Below are 20,991 nucleotides of genomic sequence, written 5' to 3' on the forward strand. Positions count from 1 at the left end.
TTCTTAAATAGAAAGTGACCGTAATCAACACGACGAACATCTAAAGAAACTCCAAAACATGATGCATTTACCAAACATCCATCTGATCTACATCTACAAAGCCTTGGTCCTAGCTGTGCAGAGCTCACTGCACATCATCTGACTCATCGGCCAGATAATCAAGCGGTGAACACAATGAGTCTGATTAAGACATTGTGGTGTGTTTTTTTTTGTATCAGGGATGTTCTCTTGGTTAGTCTGATGTGAATGGCACAGCTTGAAGTGGGCAGAAAGGCAGGCAGGCTGCTGGGGCTCAATCGTGCAGCTGGATTAGGGCTCTGCTCACAGTTCTATTACCAAAAAATGACATCGAGCTACCACACAGAATCCAGGATGATAGTGAAGTTTTTTTTAGACATGGCATATTAAATGGCGAACACTGATATGTCTATCCTTTCAATCTTATATTGACAAAAGGGCACAAAGAAGGGATTTTTTAAAAAAGACTCCTGTAACTATCCTGTTAATCCTGCAAAAAGCTCACATTAATAAAAATAAAATACTAAATATGCACTAATCTATTTATGGATTCAAAAAGAAATAATACAACAGCTTTCTGATCGTAAAGGAAACAGGAGGGATATAAAACTTATCAGCTTTGTTACTTAAAAAAGTATAAATAAAATGCCATAAAAAGGATACGATAGTCTCATCCAGCTCTGATGCACATTTTACCCTCAAAAACATTCCTCCAAACGAACTTCATATGAGATTTCAAGGCAGTTTTTACTTTTATAATAACAACTTTTGAATGCAATTTAGTTTTAATAAACAGGGGGAACATGGCTGTTTTGTTCAATGTCCGCAAAGCCAGTGAAGGCCTGGCAGCTAGTGTCCAACAATCCAGTTTCAGAGTCCAGCTCCATTGTTGCACACACAAAAGGGAGATGTTTCAGTCACAATAGCAGGGGCACTACAATATGTAGGGCATTGGGGGGCTCGTCCGGAAGGAATGCAGAATGATTGCCTCTCAACCTTTACATTAACTGTGCAGATAGGGATAAGTTTGTTCATACTTTTACATCAGTATCAGTACATCAAACTTTGTATAGGACATTACTCAAAAAAAATCATCAGAATTATGTGTTGTGATAACACTCACAGCTGTTTTTAACATGCTACACATTGGAGCAATTATCCGTGGTCCTCCTCCGCACGGTGAAAAGGAAGTGTCACGCTGCCCCTTAAGATTTCGCAAATTCACATTGGAAAGCATCCTTTCGTACTTAAACTGCATTTTAAGGGAACGCCTGTCGAACCATGGTTCCCCTGCAGGACCCGCATCAGAAAACACACAGGCACGGTAGGACACTGTCGGATGACAGAAACAAAACATCTTACATGCTGTTCTTGTGCTGCCATCTTGAAAACGAGATGAGGGATTCTGGCCAGAATTCGGAACTCGGAATGCACCCACATACACAAAACATCTCATCTTTAATTCAGATGCTGTATGTGTTCAAAGCAAAAAGGCCTTGGTGGGGAAAACCGCGGCTTATATGTGGAATGCAAATGTTGGGGAACATGCATACTTGTTGAACCTAAAAGAGAATTAGTGTTCATCTAATGGTATCTTAAGGGGTTCTAGACAGATTTGAGTACCCCTTACAACAGGCACCAAAGTCTGTGTTCCTCTAGGCCAGGGCTTTTCTAAGGGGTCTCCCCAAAAAAGGGAAAAAAAAGACAGTAATAAACGTTCCTTTATACAAAATATATAAATAAGGATATAAAGGGGTCCCAAGTTGAACGTTTATTATATGTAAGGGTCCCCTGTTCTAGTCTACCGTGTTTAAACGTGAAAACTTTAATGATTTTGGTTTGGCTAAGCGCAGTTTCTCATTGCCTGAAGTCAAAAAAGCTCAACGCCCTACATAATTTTTTCCACCCCAACTGCTGAATAATGCCTGGTGAATGATTGCAATTTAACCAGCATGACTTATGTATGACGGACAACTGCGGTTTCTTTCACTGAGTAGCTCTTGGACCCATGCATATTGCAATATGTTTATGTGCAAGACCATGATCCATCTATTTATACCTCGTTCATTAATATCGTTCGATACAACAGAACACTGCAAGCTAATCCTATATCCAATTTACACATCCCATCAAACATACTGGTACAACATAACTGGCATGAGACATATTTACTTCAAATAAGACCTGAGTCCTGGTCCACACACCTTTTTTTTTGAAAAAGCAAGACAATAAAACATTTACTGTGTGATTATATGTAGCTATAAATATGATCACTGGGTTTATGTTTAAAGGTGGGAGCTTTTGCACAGAATTACAGACTTTTTAGGCCTAGTCCCCACGGACACGGGTATTTTTATAACCAGAGTTTTTCCTCCTGATGTTTAAAAAAAATCCCCTCCACACATGCTCAGTTTAAAAGAAATCTCCACCTACATGAACACGCAAAAACATGTGGTCATGCACTGTCAAGAGCATGCCACAACAGCAGGCGGTGATATAACCCTAATTGTAAAGCCATGTCAACCATTCAGAAGCCTTAATCAGAAGCAAAAACTTCAAAAACACTGCAACCAGGGTTTCTTAAAATACTCACCCTGGCAGGGGTTTTCAAAAATGTTCAGTTTCAGTGACGTGACACTGCGTGTTAGTGTGGACGAACAGATGAACCGCGTATAAAAAGTCACGTTACAAAAATACGTAATATAAAATATATAAAAATAAGTTCCCCGGTCCTTTAACAAACAACAGAATAATTTCTCAATGGCAGAGCAAGGGCACTGATGGGGCGCCGACATATTCTTTTTATTTTATTTTAACTGACAATGTTAATCGGTCATAAATTCTTACCTTCGGTTAACGGTTAAACGGTCAATGTGAGCATCCCTAGACAGAACCAACCATTGGGTTATTAACCATTTTGGTAATTGGGTTTATTTAAGTTAAAAATCAGTTCTGGTCATATTTTACCCAACGATAGGTTAAAAAAAACTCAATGTTTCAGAATGTATGAACAGGTGCCCACTATGTGCACTGCATCAAAGGTAACGAAAACATTAAGGCTACAAAGAAAGCAAAATAAAGAAAACCAAGTAAAACAAGCCATATGGCAGATATCGTTCCTCCTACCTGTCATCACTTAGAGACCCACATGGTGTAAAGTCAGCAAGAAGCATAAAAAAGAGGGAATTAGTGAGAAAAACATGCTGCCCTATGCTACAACCAGCCCTCGTACTACAGATCCAGTTCAACTTGTAAGATACCATCAACCTGTTCTGTTCTTCCAAGTCTATTTTAAAGTCTCAAGAATGTTTACTGGCATTAAAGTGACCATAAAGTGTCTAGGTGGAGGCTCTGGCTTGGATCTGGACTGAAGAGAAAGTTTTGCCCAAACCTATTAAAGAAACTACTTTCTAGTTTACTTTGACTAGTCTGATTACAAACAGACGTTAATGATAAAGAATGAGATCGAACCCCCAAACAAGATCGAAACTCGTCAAATGTTAGCCAAGCTAGTACAGTGACTAACACCACCTGATCCATCATCTGCATGGCCAAAAGCAAGAACAAGTTTTGTTCAACAATTTCTAATGACTTCAAGATGACTACTAAATAAAAGCATGCTTCATTTTGAGACATTGACTATCCCTAGAATCAGCTTTCTGAAAAGCACCTCCGATTTGCTAGCTAACCAGAACAGTTTTGGTTGGCCTGAATACCTCTTTCGTCAGCCAAAAATGTGATGCTCCTTGGCATGTTTGCAAGATTAGCTCACAATGCAATACTGACAGGAGTTAATACTGCCTTTACTACCTTTTCAATACAAGCCGAATCTGATCCAGAAAATGCAGACGACCGAGCTGATCGATCAACTTTGCCAGCGCTGCTTGAGCAGGACGTAACAGATTGGTAATGTAAGGATACTAAAACATTAAAACCATGTGTGCATTTGTGGAAGTAAACTGTTGCCTACAATCTGTGTGTTTGTTGTAGTCCAAGAAAAGAGATTTAAGTTGCAAATGATAACTTGTGTCATCGTTTACTTTGGGATTTGTACCTTTGTATTAACATGTACTAATACACACTTACACACCAAAGGAAATGTAAAATCGTGAATCGGACAATTGGTGCTCTTTTAACTAGGGCAGCACGATACTGAAGAAAAACGTGTCATGCGATAACTTGATAAATGATGTGGTATACAATGTGTGCTACAATAAAGCTTTAAGTTGGTAAATTAAATTAATTTAAAAATTAAATGATATATAACAACATAAATGTTTCACATTCTTTCTCTCTTTGTCTCACCAGTCTCTTTGCTATCTGTATCGACCAAAAACTCTGACTAAGTATTAAAATCATTCAGTTGTCGCAAACCATTGCAATATGTGTATCGGATAAATCAGGGTTTCCCGCAGCACTTTTCAGTTTGGGCGGCCCACCTAAGCTGGGATACCCTACCACCTTAACTAGGTCGTCCAAAAAAAATTCCACCAAACGCCACATGGCCGAAATGAGAAAAAGACATGGTCCGTCACTGTCTGGAGGATAACTAGCCTGCTGTGCTGATAAAACATTTAATTCATTAATAATCTAGTATGTGTTCATTTTCTGTCATAGTTTCTTCAAAATTGAGTTTTATTTGAGTGTTTTAAATAAAATATTTTCTTCATGACGCGTACGCCCCGCCCCTTTGATTGCAATGCCCCCGGCCCGCCCACCTGCACAACCCTACCACCTTAACTAACAAATTTTCTGCGGGAAACCCTGTAAATCATGCAGCCCGACTTTAAACACATATGTTGTGTGAGGTCATAAGATAGTCCACCCAGTACCTATAATTCGGCTATTCAAACCAATGACTTCTTTCTTGCCTATAGCTCATAAGAGATTATCCAATGGCACTTTTCCATTGCATAGTACCCTACGGTTTGGTTTGGCTCAGGTCAAGTCAGCTCACCTCACTTTGGCGTGGTTAGCTTTTTCATCGAGTTTAGTAACACTTCGGAGTGGGAGGGATTATAGGCGTGTCGTTATATTTGCGCTGCCTACTGCTGTGACATCATACAAGTGAGAGCGTCATTGTACACTACCATACATTCATTTATTTCTCAGTCTGCCCCAAAATTTTAATTGATTATCACTACCTCTGTCTCACATGACAGTTTCTGTACAAACACCGTGACCTCAGGCGACACGCTCCACTGAGCCTCATTTAAGCTGCATTTAAGCATATATGCGGACGTGCGCATCGCAAGTGTGCCGCCACAAACTGCAAATCTGGAAAAAAACTGTTATGGTGTTCCTGATTCTCAACCTGTGGATGTTTTTCATTGCTAAAAGTGAGTTTGGGCATTTAGAGCTAAGCACAGATGACAACAGGTTTACTAGAGACAGCGCAAGCTAGCATGAAGGTAAAGCTTATCTTTTACATTATAGCAATGAACTGGTAGTGACAATTCTCCCGGACCAATCAATGATCTACATATTTTCGCATCACGTTTTGGTATCAGCTTGGGTCGCTTTGAACCCCAACCGATGTGGTACTAAAAAAAAACGTATCGGGTACTACACACTGCACCCAGTACAAAAGCCCCCCAATTAGGGATGGGCACGGATATTCGAATATTCGATCGGCAATAATAATAATTCGAATTTTAAAAATGCTATTCGAATGTTTGTTTGTTTTTAATGTGCCACCAAAGGGTTACGACTTATTTAATGCTTTTTCACTTCATCTATACTGTCTTTTACAGACTTAAATGTAAAATATACATGAACATTAATTTGTATGTATTTCTGATTGTTTGGCAATGCAGATTGCAGACGAATTTAAGTTTTTCCTTTTATCTCCGTGTTTGTCCGCAGCGCGCCGTGTTTGGCCACTGGCTCAGTGAGGGCTCACGTGTTATTAAACTTGCTTCATGAGAGATTTGTAAGCTTTCTGTTATAAAGTCTACTTTATTTTGTTAATAACGAGACAGACACGGAGAACGAAATGAAACCGAGAACATTTATTATATGCGATGCACTTTCGAAAATGAACCGGATAACTGCACATGGCAAAAGCAAAGCTCCGTCTTTGTGAAATGTTGTTAAATTAAGCTAACGTTAGTAACTTAAGGTATCGAGCCGCTTACGTTATTTGTAAAATAATGTTAAATACAGATATTCAATCTTGTTCAATCCATCTTTATCGGATAACCATCATCACGAGGAAGAGTTTTCTCCGCAGGGCTCCAGATGCCACAAAATTTGAGAGTGTGCCACTGAATTTTACATCCAGTCGCACATGTGCGACCAGTAAATTTGACCTTTTTTTTGTGACGTGAAACTGAATTTAAAACAGCACATTGTACTTTCTGCATCTATCATCACAGTATTTATTAGTAATACAGTGTATTACTTAATAGAAATGTGAATATTTGGTTAGCATGTTGATTTACGGTATGTGCCCCTAAATTTTCTGGTTGCGCCCCTAAAATTTTCAGTTGGGGCCACTGTGCTCCTAGTGAAAAAAGTTAGTCTGGAGCCCTATTCTATACAATGGTGAAAACAACATAAGTCTCTGGTCTCCATTCATTGATTGGAAAAAACATATTGACCGCTCTGCTTCTGTTAAATATTTCCTTTTGCGTTCAAATCTACACAAAAAAGTCAGTCACACAAGGTTGATACGAGGAAACAAAGTATGACGGATTTTGAGTTTGTACCATATTTGGTGTACTTTCCCTTTAACAAAGTTCAAATCAGTGGTAATCCACTATGATTAAATGCATTAAATTCTTGATTGCCTCGCTCAAAAATATCTCTACAAAAGATGTACTTCTCAAAGCAGACCCTACAATGAACAGTGAATCTATGGCATTGACGTCAAAGATAAAGAACTTTCACAGAGAGCTCTGTATTTAAATGAGATGAAATAGAAAATATAATGGGTGACAGGGTATAATAGAGAGAAAGGGATGGGGGGGGCAGGTGAGGTGTATTCAGCATCTCCATCTATACCAAGGAAAGTAATTACAGAAAGAAAAATGGAGAGGGGACTTCAGACCTTTGTTAAGGACAGATGCATATATTGTAAGGACATACTGATGAATTCACACAGATGCGTTTACCTCTGCATGACCCCGGCAAAAGCCCAATTTCAATTTGATTAAACATCAAAAAAGCTTGGTTGACTCATGCTACAATAAAGACAATGCAAAAAACAACATAACCCACATTATTCAAGTGAGTCATCAATCTCTATGGCCAACAGTAAGTTGAAAGACACTTTCATGATCCTTCAAACAAATAACAGCTGGGTTACTGACCAAGCCCATGATCCCAAGAAAACAGTTATGCATTAGAGGAATACTTCACCAAAACTTTTTTTCACATAAAGGGTTTGGTGAAACAAACTTAAATCTGTTCTGCACACATTACCTTTAGGGTCTTTTAGCATTTATTGGATATTGCAGTGCATCCGTGCTAACTCATTGTAATTGCAATTCTTTAAAAATGTCCCACGCATAATATAACAGTCATACTGGTTTTAAACAACATGAGGGTGTTATATTTTTGTGTGAACTATTTCTTTAGATATAAAACAAAGTTGTCCAAAGAAGTCCAGTTAACACATAGCAAACCTGTGGTCATGCCACACATAAAAGCTTGACACTTCCCGACACATGCTGCTCCTGATGAGTAAGACAGCAGTCTGCTTCTAAAAATCACACGGACCACACCTGTTACGGCTAACAAACATGAACACTCGCCTCCGCTCAATCGCCCTCCCGAGCGAAAGACAGTCCTGTTTTTGACACAAGAGGCAACCCACGTACATCTGAGGTGTTTTACTACGTAATGGTAAGACGGGCCAAACAATACAGAAGAGATTAATCCAAGACAGGATGCAAGTTACATTCGTCCCCCTAGGGGAAAGTTATGTAGCCGCATAACTCTTTAGTTTTTGCTAAAGGCTGCCAACAGCTGACTCTCTCTTCATGTGTCTTCACAAGGAAACACTTCATTGTTTTGATCATCAAAGCAAAGTTGGGAAGTTTAACACATGCTCTTACCAGACATGAGAATGTAACAAAGGAAGTGTTCACCCAGAAGTGAAAATTCTCTTATTTTTCACATCTTCTTGGCATCACAGATGTATGTGACTTACTTTAGCAGTACTCAAGTGCATTTAAACAAATATATATATATATATATATATATATATATATATATATATATATATATATATATATAATTTTTTTACTGAATTGAGCCTTATGAGATACTTTTATGATGGGTGTGTGTGCTTTTGTACCGTAAAATAGATTGCACATTCACTTGCATTGCAAAGAGTATTTAAAATAACAAAGTTTGTGGTTAGGTTAAGGAAATAAGTCATACACACCTGGGATGCCATGGTGGTGGAAAAACTATTTTTATTTTTGGGTGAACTGCTTCTTTAATCACAATATAATATAGTTAACTCTACATCTGGCACTTTATTAATATAGAAGATTAAACACAGAAAAGAATAATAAAATAAATAAATAAAGTCATAAAAACTAAAATTTTAACGCAAACGTTATCTAACATATTGCCAAGATGAAATGCACAAAAGGCAAGGGTGGAACAAACTATAGTCCTCTAAACTGAGTCAAGTTTAAAATACGTCTCTTATCACAAGAAATGTCTTTATATCTTTTTATGTGTTCAAAATTGTTCTTTCATTTGATGCAACCTAAATAAGCAACATATCCTGAGCTCGCTGTCATGCTGCATTGCACAACTGCCTACTTATATTCATAATACATACGCGTTATACAAATGTGCGTTTTCCCCACACCTCTTATGAATAACATTGCTCTCTTGATATCCGTGCATTTTACCAATGAATCCATTTTCATTACTGAATTGTAACCATCGTCTTTATATCATGCGCCTCGTCTGTTTAATTTCAGCTGTTTGTTTATTGAATTATTTAAAAGCAGTGCGCAAATAGTGCACGCACAAAATGCATACACCAACCATACGAGCAGCTATATTTATCACAAATGAACGTGAATATCGATGCATTGATAAAAACTTGGCATTTCTTACCTCATGGTGAATTCACTTCTGCGGTGTTATATAATTTAGAGAGTTTGTGAAGTTCGCTCTTGGCCAAAGTCACAAAAGATATGAATGAAACGCCGCAGGATCAGAGAGTTTCTATCCCGCAAAGTAAAAAAAATAAAAATCAAAGTAAATAAAAAAAATGCTCGGTCTACATGACCTACCGCATCGCACTGCTGTGTGCGGATACTGATGCAAAAAAAAAAAAACTGTAAGCAAGAATTATATTTTTCTGTTTGGTCTTCCGAGAGCCTGAGCTTCTAATAGCGGCAATGTGCCGCTGGGATCCCCTTCTACAGCCACAGAACAGACGCACAGCTTTACTGGCCTACGTCAGCACGTAAGAGACGCACAGACTTACTGACCACGCCCCCACGTACGAATAGATAGATAGATAGATAGATAGATAGATAGATAGATAGATAGATAGATAGATAGATAGATAGATAGATAGATAGATAGATAGATAGATAGATAGATAGATAGATAGATAGATATTAACAATATAAGTTTTTTATTAATCAAGTCATTTTCATTACTCTGTGCATGTGTCGTGTGTCATTTTTTTGCCTCCTTAAATTCTTCCCAAAGCTGAGCTTCAGTTTACACTCCAAGCACAACTAAATATTTTAATACCTCTTCAATGTGTTTTTTATAGATCTAGTTACCACCTCAGCTACTGCACTCACGCATTTTTCTGATTTTTACGAACTATGATGGGGATATATTCCGTTTCTCTATCCAAAGGCTGTAGCCTCCGGAGGTCGCATTTGCGGACTGCATACGTCATCAAGACTGTGATATTTCAGAATATTAACAATTATAAAGTTGACGATTATTTTTTGTTAATGGTAAATATTTGTAATATGCTTATGACTCGGAAATGTAATGCTCAGTTAACTTAAATAAACCAGGCTTGATGACGTATACAGCCTGCATATGCGACATCCGAAGGCTGAGAAACCGCCATAGTGTGGAATCCAAAAACCTATTTGGGATGATGTAAAGAAATACAACACTGCCATCTGCTGGTACACTTTGTGTATCTGGAAAAAAAAAGAAAATTAATCATGATTCATGAGTAAAGTGTTTGGGCATCAGTGGCTTTTTCCCACGTACCACTACCATGACACTGGTTTTAGACCATATTTAGTGCTTCATCACTAAATCATTGATCAGTGTTTACGTTTTGTATTAATAGCATAAATGGCATATTTTTATAATGCAGGGCATTGATGCTGGATCTAAAAAAGATATATTGTATTAAACATTCAAAGGCAAATTAAGCATATTAAATTAACACAATTTTATAACTACAACAACACATAATAGGCCTATGTGAGCAATTTTGCTTCATTTATTTGTACATTGCACATATTACATCCCATTTTTCTTATTACTGTTCAGTTATAAACAACAATAGGAACCACCACAAAAAATGCATTTAATGGTTGTAATGGGAACTGTATTGGTTTAATTGGAAAATGTAATGACATATGTGCCTTTAAATATTCCCCAGTGTCGCGGCTGTTCACTTGAGGACGCATGCGCATGGACCGTAAGCACTAAACCCCGACTCAGCAGTATGCACGATTCCTATTGGCCTGTGCATTTCCCGACCAATCAGAGTGCGTTTTCTTACGATTAATGGTGGCTGCACTTTAGGCCACCTGGAATTAGTTTCAAACAGCTGTATGTGGATAAACCGCTGATTTTTTTTGCATCTAACAAAAACTTGTATTTGGTCAGCGTATATAAAATATGCCTTATTATCAGACATGGGAAGAGTTTGCCCGAGCGGCTGAAAAACTCTATTTGACGGATCCGATGAAGGTAAATGAGGCTACAAACACATCATGGCAACACATTTTACAATAACATGCTATCTGTCTGTTAGCAAAGTGGTGTAAAAATGGATCAGTGTTGAGGTTATATACTAACATATAGTTATGTCAGTGTGTAAATGTTTTTGAAATGATGTAATTTGGATCTATATAATTTGGATCAATAGGATGTTTCGTCAAAGACAGCATTGAATGCTTCATATTGGGTAGTGATTCAGTTTACTAATGTGTGTTTTTATAACTGTTTTATAATCCAGGTCAGAGTGGTTTTAAAATATCGACACTGTGATGGAAATATCTGTATGAAAGTGACAGACGATGCAGTGGTGAGTTTTAAAGTTTGTGTGCAAGTGTTACTTTTGTTTGTTTGAGGTTTTTGTATATGTTGTATTTATATCAGTTTAATCTCAGTGTTTACAGTACAAAACCGATCAGGCCCAAGACGTAAAGAAGATTGAGAAACTGCATGGGAAGTTGATGAGATTAATGGTCTCCAAAGAGTCTCACAGTGGAGCCATGGAAACAGACTGAATCAATCCAAGGACATTTCAGTGTTGAACAGTTGTTTTTAAAACAATCTGAAGGCTGACTATTTAAGGAGACCCAGATCTACAGGTGGAAGAAGAAGTTTGGTTTAAGTTTATCAACTAATATTAGAGATGACAGGCTTTTGGAAAGAGCAAGTTGCAGGAACTTCCTACAAAAGCAGCTGTGTTTGTATCCATGTAGAGGCTGGAACAAAATGTAATGGATTTGCAGTTTTAGTGTTAATTTACTTTGTATACCTTTTTATTTCATGTTTGGAGAAAGGAATTTAACTTCGCATCAATATCAAGGGATTATGTTTAGAAACATCAACACCATGTTGTGATAAAGTCCAGTCTTATAGTTTGTATGTCTATGCATGATGTACAGTAATACTAATTAAAAAAAAATTCTCCCTTTCAGTTCTTTCTCTACAAGCTTGTAATGGAAATGTTTTGGATGTATCTGAATAACTTTCATTGATTTGAGGTTGATAATGTATATTACCTCTAAGTTAACTCATTTTATATATACTGCAACGTCATAACACACCTTGATGTTTGTGCAATAATATTTTTAATCACCAAAAGACAACATTTTATCCTCCGTATAACACCTAATTATTTTCAGCTACTCCATTGTTCAATGGAAGTAGATTTATTTAAACAAGGCTGCATTATTAAAGGGATGGTTAACCTCAAAATACAAATTCTGTTATTTACTTAGTCATGTTGATTTAAACCTGTATGAACGTCTTTGCTCAAAGTATATTCCTCTGTGCTCTGCAGAACTATTCTATAAAGAATCAGTTTTGAAGCACCATTGACTTCCATAGTATTTTTTCTTGCTATGGAAATGAATGATGTTCCTGCGTCTTGCTTGATTACAATTATCTTCCTTTGTGTTCAGCAGAACAAAGACATTTATACAGGTTTGGATAAACTTGAGGGTAAGCAAATGTTGACAGAATTTGTATTTTTGTGTGAACTATCACCTTTAAGTAGAGAGTGTGTTTAAATAATTAACAATATAGGCTACTTTATAATAGAAGTGTACTGGTTCATGTAAGGCCATTTACTGGTAATGCAGATGGGAACATACGTGAAAGTGTAACTGGTCAAAAACGCTTGAAACCTGATATAGTAGGTGGAGCAGTTGTATGAAGACACTAGTGAAATAAACTTTAAGATGATACTCAAATACAGAACTGTAGAGATGGAGTATAAATTATTAGTTAAATGTATCTATTATATGAAAAAGTAATATTTAAAGGGTGGTATTTTGGGGAATTTGTATTTTATTTGTGATCACTTGCGTTACGTAGCAGTTTCCTGGACAGGGTTTAGCTTAAACCAACACTAGGCCTTATATTATAGTCATATTAGAAAATTTGAGTAGTTTTTACAAACATATCTTACAAATTAGAAATATTAGTGTACGTCCTGAGACAAAACAATTGTACTGAAATATGTATGTCAATGCAAGGTGTTTTTGAATTAAGAAGCAGGCTCAGACATGCATTTTATTTTGGGACTAGGACAAACCCTGTCTGGGAAACCACCCCATAGTTAACATGACAGTGAACCAAGATCTCCAACAACATCCAGGTGAGACATTGGTGCTTGTTGACTATATGTGGGAAGCCAAAGAGTCTGCTTGGTTTAAAAATATTGGCTTATAGTCTACTTATACAAAGTCAACCGTATTATATCGCCCTCACGTAACGCCATGCAAATGCAATGCTAGATAATGTTGACAATTATTGTAGGCACATACTTTATTGTAAGCCACCACTATAATCTGAAGGAAAAGACTAACAATTTGTTTTATTTTATGATGGTTTTATTTTATTTAGTGGTCATGTGCATAGTAACGTAGTCGCTACGGTATATTCACTGTGGTTTCTATGGTAACTGTAAAAAACGTGTCAGCGCGTGTGTGACTACATTTCCCATGTTGCACTGCGATGTTTCTGCGTTTTGTCAGCGCTAAACCATCACACCCATTTACTTCTTTTTGAGGTGAGTAATCGTGCCTAGTTTTATTATTCAGCAGTCTTAACATATTTGCAATACTTTGATTGTTATTTATTGTGAATCTACAAGAACAGCGCACCAATCCGTTATGTTACGTAAAGCTTTGATTACACAACTTTACGGTCGTTTAACTATTTTGATATAGTACATTGGGTACGTTATAGAGTGTTGTAAATAAATGTTTTGCATGTGTTCCTCCTCCATGCATATGACTTGTGCAGTGATCTTGTAATGTTCTTGTAATTATCATTGTTTAGAAACTTCTTTATAATCTTTCGCCGTACAATTAATCCAGCTTCAAAAGTCATAAATCAGATTTGACTACGCAGTTATAATATGTAACGTTATGTGTGCAAAGCATTGTAAACATGTATCCATTCATAGTTGTTACAGATATTCAAACATTTTTATTGTGTATTTGGAGCTGTACAGATACAGAAAAAAGCTTTGTCATTTTGACCCACATTTTATGACAACCCATCTTTGTCTATTGTAATTCCAGTGCTGGGAATGTTATGCAACAGTTGCACTTTGCTCCATATTTCTTTAACCTAGTGATTCATGATCTGAGCTGATAACTTTAAGGTTGTCGATTCAAACTCTGCAAGCCGTTTTAGCAAGACACTTAACAACAAGGGGATTATCCTTTATTTTGGATGAAAGTTTTTTTTTGCCTTATTCCAGGGCTTTTCACTATGTACATAGAGTTGGCAGTGGCATTGGTGCTTGGGGCAGTGGTTGCCCTGGTGTTTTTGAGAAAGAAAAAAGGTCCTCTAAAAGCACAGGATAACTGGTGGGGTGTGGGAAGTCGACCCCAAGAACCTGAGGATGACAGCATTCGCCCTTTCAACATTGAGACAACTACAGAGGAGATTGACGTATGTACTGTATATATCACCCTTATTGTTTTGTGACAGAAAGCTTTTTTAACTAACATTTAACCTAATTCATTTCTTTAGGATCTGCATCGAAGGATAGATCAGACCCGCAGTTTTCCTGCTCTTGAAGAGAGTCAGTTCAACTATGGCTTCAACTCCGGATACCTTGAGAAAGTTGTTTCTTATTGGAGGAATAATTTTGATTGGAGGAAACAAGTGGAAATACTGAACAAATATCCTCATTTCAAAACCAAAATTGATGGTGAGCCGAAAACTATTCTAATGTTTTGCATAATATACACATTTTTCACAGACAGATAAAGTAAAATAGACAACATGCTATAATACTTATATATGTATGTCTTACAAGGATACTGTATCACATATTTTTCTTGTTTTTGTGTATTGTCATCTTTAAAAAGGAATTGATATTCACTATGTCCATGTGAAGCCCAAGAAGCTGCCAGAAGGAACCCGTGCTGTACCTCTGATGATGGTACATGGATGGCCAGGCTCTTTCTATGAATTTTACGGTATAATCCCTCTGCTAACGGAGCCATCCAGCCCTGATGACATTGTCTTTGAAGTTATTTGTCCCTCCATACCTGGCTATGGTTTCTCTGAGGCTCCTCATAAGAAAGGTAAAGAGCCAGATCGCAAGTTCCAACACAGAACCGTATACTAAAACCCTAACCCATATTCATGCATGTTCCTGTTGATACAACATTGTATTATTAACACAAACATCATGGGTTTGAACACACGCTTAATGCATAAATGTAAAGTACATGTTGTTAAGAGTACTTTGTTGGGTAAGTACACTGTAAGTGCACATACTGTAAAATAAAGTATAACGTAAAATATTTATCATAATGTTGTGATGGTCATTATGTGTTTTTGTACAGGTTTTGACTCTGTGTGTACAGCGCACATATTCAGTAAACTGATGAAGCGACTTGGTTTCGATCAATTCTACGTTCAAGGAGGAGATTGGGGTTCACTTATCACTACTAATATGGCCCAGCTGGAGCACAAGTATGATAAAATGTTTTATCACAGTAAATCAGTGGTTCTCAAACTTTTTGGCATGTGGCCCACTTTGTGTAGGTTGCACCCCTAAGCCCCCCCCACCCCAAAGAAAATGCATGACATAAAACAATGTCAAAGTTAGAATTAAAATTAAACAAAACATATTAAATGATCATGTAGTGCTGTTGGTTAGTAGCCAATGCAGAATTTATAATCAATTAATGTATTTTATAAAATGTTTTCAAAACTGGCACCATCATACGCCACCCAATTTTAGAACCACTGCATTACATCATCAATGCACTAAATCTGTGGCCCTCGACAAACTTCCAAGTGTGCTTATGAAAACCAGAGTAAGAAACATGGTTAAGATCAATAATGATGGATGAATATCATAGAAAAATATAAGAATTGATGAAAATTATTTTTCTGTCAAAACTGACCATTGGCCGTCTTTCTCCTCAGCACCGTGAAAGGTCTCCATGTTAACTTTGCTGTCCCTGCACCAGGCCTTCTTATAGTTTTGTCTTTGGTTTTTGGGCGATGGTTCCCCAACCTGTTTGGCTTTACTGAGCATGATTTGAAACGTATCTTTCCCTGTGTGAAGAAGCTTGTGGTGGATACCACTAAAGAATCTGGATATATGCACATACAAGCCACTAAACCTGACACTGTGGGTAAGAATCATAATGCATTCACGATGAATTCACTTAATGGACTGTGGATCTTCGAACTTGACTTCACTTTTATGTAAAAAAACACCCGATTAACACGTGTGAATCTGATGTGTGGAAGAAAATTTATGCCAAATGTTTTTGAAATAAAACAGCCTGTTGAATTGACACATCTGATGTCACACGAGAAATGTGGGTCAGTCATACTATATATATTAGATTTGAACCCTGACTGTGTTACATAGGACGTGGATTGAATGACTCTCCTGTTGGTTTGGCTGCCTACATATTGGAGAAGTTTTCAACCTGGACCAATCCTGAATTTAGGGATCTTGAGGATGGTGGATTGGAGAGGTAATAATATTATAGTTTACTGTAAAGGTATTTGTAAAATGTGTCCATGGACCAAATAAACAGTCACAAGTCGGACGGGTGTATTTGTAGCAATAACCAACTAACAATACATTATATGGGTCAAAATAATTTATTTGTTTATGTTAAAAATCAAGATATTATGTAATGAATATTTTGTAAAATTCCTACCGTAAATATATTAAAAATGTATTTATCATTAGTAATATGTGTTGCTAAGGTCTTGATTTGTACAACTTTAAGGGTGATTTTCTCAATATTTTGATTTCTTGCACCCTCAGATTCCATATTTTCCAATTGCTGTCCAAATATTGCCATATCCTAATAAACCATACATCCATGGAAAGCTTATCAAAGAAAATTGTTATGATCTAGATTTGTGGTCCAGGTTCACATATGTGTTTGGTAAATATTGTTAATTGTCCAACAGGAAGTTTACTCTTGATGATCTACTGACAAATGTGATGATCTACTGGACCTCAAGGTCCATTATATCCTCAATGCGGTTTTACAAGGAGAATTTAGGCAATGGTGTCAATCAGCCCCATACAAAGTAAGAGAAACTATATATTTAATGAAATGCTACTTAATTCAGTAGGCTTATGTTATTATTATTTTTTTATTATTGCAAAATGCTTGGTTAAAAAAACATCTAAGATGTATATTTCGTGGTTTCATTACATCACTGTGTTATTTCTCTTATTCCCAATAGAATTCCGATTTATGTTCCAGCGGCCGTGGCCTCTTTTCCCAATGAGCTCGTGCATTGCCCTAAACTTTGGGTCAAACAGAAATTCCATAACCTCAAGACCTACACACCTATGGCTCGCGGCGGACACTTTGCGGCTATGGAGGAGCCACAGTTACTGGCCGAGGACGTTCAGAAGTTTGTAAAGATTGTGGAAAGAAAGATGGAATGAGGATAGTTCTTATGCTCATGTGCTCTTATTCAACTCTTAAATGTATTTGAAGAGTGACCATTAGCTTTTAGAGCAAATTAAACTGCTAGATCACAAGTTGCAGCATATATGACCAAGAATTGTATCATTTATATTTTTGGGCAATATTACTGAATGCTGAGATGTAAGAAGTATGCTGGAAATATAAGAAATGCACTATTGCAGTTTATCATGTGCTTTGTTGTGTTACTTTTTGTTTGTGTGAGGTTTTTGTATATATTATATCTTTATCAGTTTAATCTCAGTGTTTACAGTACAAAACATATCAAGCCCAAGACGTAAGGAAGATTGAGAAACTGCATGGGAAGTTGATGAGATTAATGGTCTTTAAAGAGTCTCACAGTGGAGCCATGGAAACAGACTGAATCAATCCAAGGACATTTCAGCGTTGAACAGTTTTTTTTTTTTCAAAACAATCTGAGGGCTGACTTTTTTAGGAGACCCAGATCTACTGGCGGAAGAAGAAGTTTTGTTTAAGTTTATCGACTTATATTAGATATGACATGCTTTTGAAAAGAGCAAGTTGCAGGAGCTTCCCACAAAAGCTGCTGTGTTTGTGTCCTTGTAGGCTGGAACAAAATGTGATGGATTTGCAGTTTTAGTGTTCATTTACCTTGTATGCCTTATGTTTCATGTTCGGAGAAAAGAAATTTAACTTGCGTCAATATCGAGAATTATGTTTAAACAGAACATCATCGACCATGTTGTGATAAAACCCAATTCTTAAGTTTGTATATCTATGGATAATGTCCAATAATAGGCCTACTACATGTTGTTTCTCCCTTTCAGTTCTCTACAAGCTTATAATGAAAACGTTTTGGGTATATCTGAATAACTAAAATTGTTTTGAGAGTGATAATTTACAATTTTAGATGTAGATCAAAAAAGTTGATAAGAAGGGGAATGGTTAAAAGTTAAAAACTTCAATCAAATACTTTGATCCAAAAATGTTTATTGTTACGTCGCTATAAAATTTTACTGTTACCTTAATATTGTAACCGTGTTACAACTGAGTCTTGAGATTTCACTCCGATTGTTATTTTTATACCAGAGGAAGTGGGACAGGTAAGATTTTGTGCGACTTCCATTGTACAACACTTGGGTAACGCAATGTTTAAATACATTAGATAAGAGGTGTAGGCCATACTTGTCAACACCACCGTTTCTTCTGGAATTCTTCCATACCTATTTTACCATTCATTCACGCCATCATCCTGTTTAAACAATTTCCCGTATTTTTGGTCTTTCTATAATAAATCCCACATACAGTAAGGAAAATAAGTATCTGAACACTTTGCTATTTTGCAAGTTCTCCCAATTTGAAGTCATGGAGGAGTCTGAAATTGTCATCGTAGGTGCATGTCCATTGTGAGAGACATAATCTAAAAAAAATCCAGAAATCACAATGTATGATTTTTTAACTATTTCTTTGTCTGATACAGCTGCAAATAAGTATTTGAACACCTGCCTATCAGCTAGAATTCTGACCCTAGTTTGCCTTAAAAATGTCCACCTCCACTCCATTTATTGTCCTAAATTGCTTGAGGTCGTCAGCTGCATAAAGACACCTGTCCACCCCATACAATCAGTAAGAATCCAACTACTAACATGGCCAAGAGCTGTCCATAGACACAAGAGACAAAATTGTACACCTCCACAAGGCTGGAAAGGGCTACGGGGAAATTGGCAAGCAGCTTGATGAAAAAAGGTCCACTATTGGAGCAATCGTTAGAAAATTGAAGAAGCTAAACATGACTGTCAATCTCCCTCGGACTGGGGCTCCATGCAAGATCTCACCTCATGGGGTCTTAATGATCCTAAGAAAGGTGAGAAATCAGCCCAGGACCTAAAAAGAGCAGGGACCACTGTTTCCAAGGTTACGTACACTAAGACATCATGGTTTGAAATCATGCATGGCACAGAAGGTTCCCCTGCTTAAACCAGCACATGTCCAGGCCCGTCTTAAGTTTGCCAATGACCATTTGGATGATCCAGAGAAGTCATGGGTAAAAAGTCATGTGGTCAGACGAGACAAAAATAGAATAAATCCACTAAATGTGTTTGGAGGGAGAAGAATGATGAGTACCATCCCAAGGGCACCATCCCTACTGTGAAGCATGGGGGTGGTAGCATCATGCTTTGGGAGTGTTTTTTGTTATTTTTCTTTATTTACTTTGGTGTCACTAACTTCTCATTTTCTTTTGGTTTTATATATTCATTTATTTGTCCATATCTATTTTCTCACCTGTATATAATAAATCACACATTTCATTGTTATTTCGTGTCCCTGCTTTCTTCTTCTGCTTACTACACCTACAAAATTTACCACAACCATAAATGTTACTCCTTACCCTACAACTTTTAAAAGGTCGTAACATTTAACTACCTTCAAGTTAAACTTACCAAAAGAGTAGCAGTCCTTTTATATGTGCTTCTGCATGACATGCCACAATGCTTGCACAATTTTTAAATCACCTAAAGACAACAATGGGTGGTGAAAAGTTATGTTATATAATTGTAAAATGAAAGGTAAGTCTGACAAAAAACCCAGATCTCCAAAAATATGAAGGTGATGCATTGGTGTTTCTTGACTATATTTGAGAAGTCAAAGACTCTGCTTGGTTTAAAAATATTGGCATTTTGGGGGCAGTTTCCCGGACGGGTTTACATACATGACTTTGTTATATTAGGACATTTAAGTAGTTTTTTAAAAACAAACCTTATAAAAACAATACTGGTGAGCAAAATAATGGCAATGAAATATGTTAAAGGCCCCTTTTTTCCTTAGTTAGTGTGTAATGTTGCTCGTACGTTCAAATGTATTTATAGCGTCTTGTAAATAAATGTTTTGCATGTGTTCCTCCATGCATATGACTTCTCATATGTAGTGATCTTGCTACTATGTTCTTGTAATTATTATAGTTTAGACCAGTGGTTCTCAAACTGAGGGCTGCGAGATGGTGCTAGGGGGGCCCCAGTTTTATAGAATACATTAATTTAATTTTACATTTTTAACAGTTTTTTTGTCATAAATTTTCTTTGGGGGGGGCGAAGGAATGCACCGTACACAAGGGGGGCTACACGCAGAAAAAGTTTGAGAACCACTGGTTTAGACTAAACTTTTTTATAATCTTTCACTGTACAATTAAATTAATCAAGCTTCGAAAGTCATAAATTAGATTTGACTATATACAGTTATGATATTTATGTGTACATTGAAAAAAAATGTTAATTGAATTTAATCAATTTTTTAAGGTAAGTGGTTGCAGTCAATTTATTTAGGCTACATTTAAACAAAAAAGATAAGTGAAGTCAAATAAAATATAAAACTTTTGTTTAAATGTAGCTTAAATAAATTGATTGCAACCACTTACCTTAAAAAATTGATTAAATTCAATGAATCATTTTTTTCAGTGTACAAACCATTATAAACATTTATCCATTCATAGTTGTTACAGACAATCAAACAGAAAAAAGTTTTGTTATGCACCCACATTTTATAACAACCCAGCTTTGTCAATTGCAATCCCAGTGCTGTAAATGTTATGCACCAGTTG

General features: G+C 36.7%; 3 protein-coding genes across 9 annotated transcripts in view; 2 read left to right on the forward strand and 1 right to left on the reverse strand.

Annotated features, from left to right (window-relative positions):
* Positions 1-9,427, reverse strand: part of enah (ENAH actin regulator) — a 121,653-nt gene extending 112,226 nt beyond the window's left edge. For 2 of the 7 annotated variants that reach the window (XM_065256110.2, XM_065256109.2), the window contains exon 1: positions 9,103-9,427. In XM_065256110.2, coding sequence (XP_065112182.2) covers positions 9,103-9,107 — 5 coding nt within the window. In that variant the 5' untranslated portion in view covers positions 9,108-9,427. The remainder of the gene's footprint in view (positions 1-9,102) is intronic. The other 5 variants (XM_065256113.2, XM_073816336.1, XM_065256112.2 and 2 more) reach the window with 4 other exon arrangements.
* Positions 9,428-10,737: 1,310 nt separating this feature from the next.
* Positions 10,738-11,889, forward strand: srp9 (signal recognition particle 9). The gene is made up of 3 exons (XM_065256116.2): positions 10,738-10,950; positions 11,219-11,287; positions 11,373-11,889. The coding sequence occupies exons 1-3, from the start codon at positions 10,879-10,881 to the stop codon at positions 11,490-11,492; spliced, it is 261 nt and encodes an 86-aa protein (XP_065112188.1). The 5' UTR covers positions 10,738-10,878; the 3' UTR covers positions 11,493-11,889.
* A 1,503-nt stretch (positions 11,890-13,392) lies between these two features.
* ephx1 (epoxide hydrolase 1, microsomal (xenobiotic)) lies at positions 13,393-19,711 on the forward strand. Its single transcript, XM_065256118.2, has 9 exons — positions 13,393-13,507; positions 14,207-14,400; positions 14,482-14,662; positions 14,823-15,041; positions 15,306-15,435; positions 15,895-16,106; positions 16,349-16,457; positions 16,906-17,028; positions 17,188-19,711. Exons 2-9 carry the CDS (start codon positions 14,218-14,220, stop codon positions 17,393-17,395), a joined length of 1,365 nt encoding a protein of 454 aa, XP_065112190.2. The 5' UTR covers positions 13,393-13,507; positions 14,207-14,217; the 3' UTR covers positions 17,396-19,711.
* Positions 19,712-20,991: the final 1,280 nt, after the last annotated feature.

The sequence above is a fragment of the Paramisgurnus dabryanus genome, chromosome 12 (assembly GCF_030506205.2).
Source record: "Paramisgurnus dabryanus chromosome 12, PD_genome_1.1, whole genome shotgun sequence".
Taxonomy (NCBI): Eukaryota; Metazoa; Chordata; class Actinopteri; order Cypriniformes; family Cobitidae; genus Paramisgurnus; species Paramisgurnus dabryanus.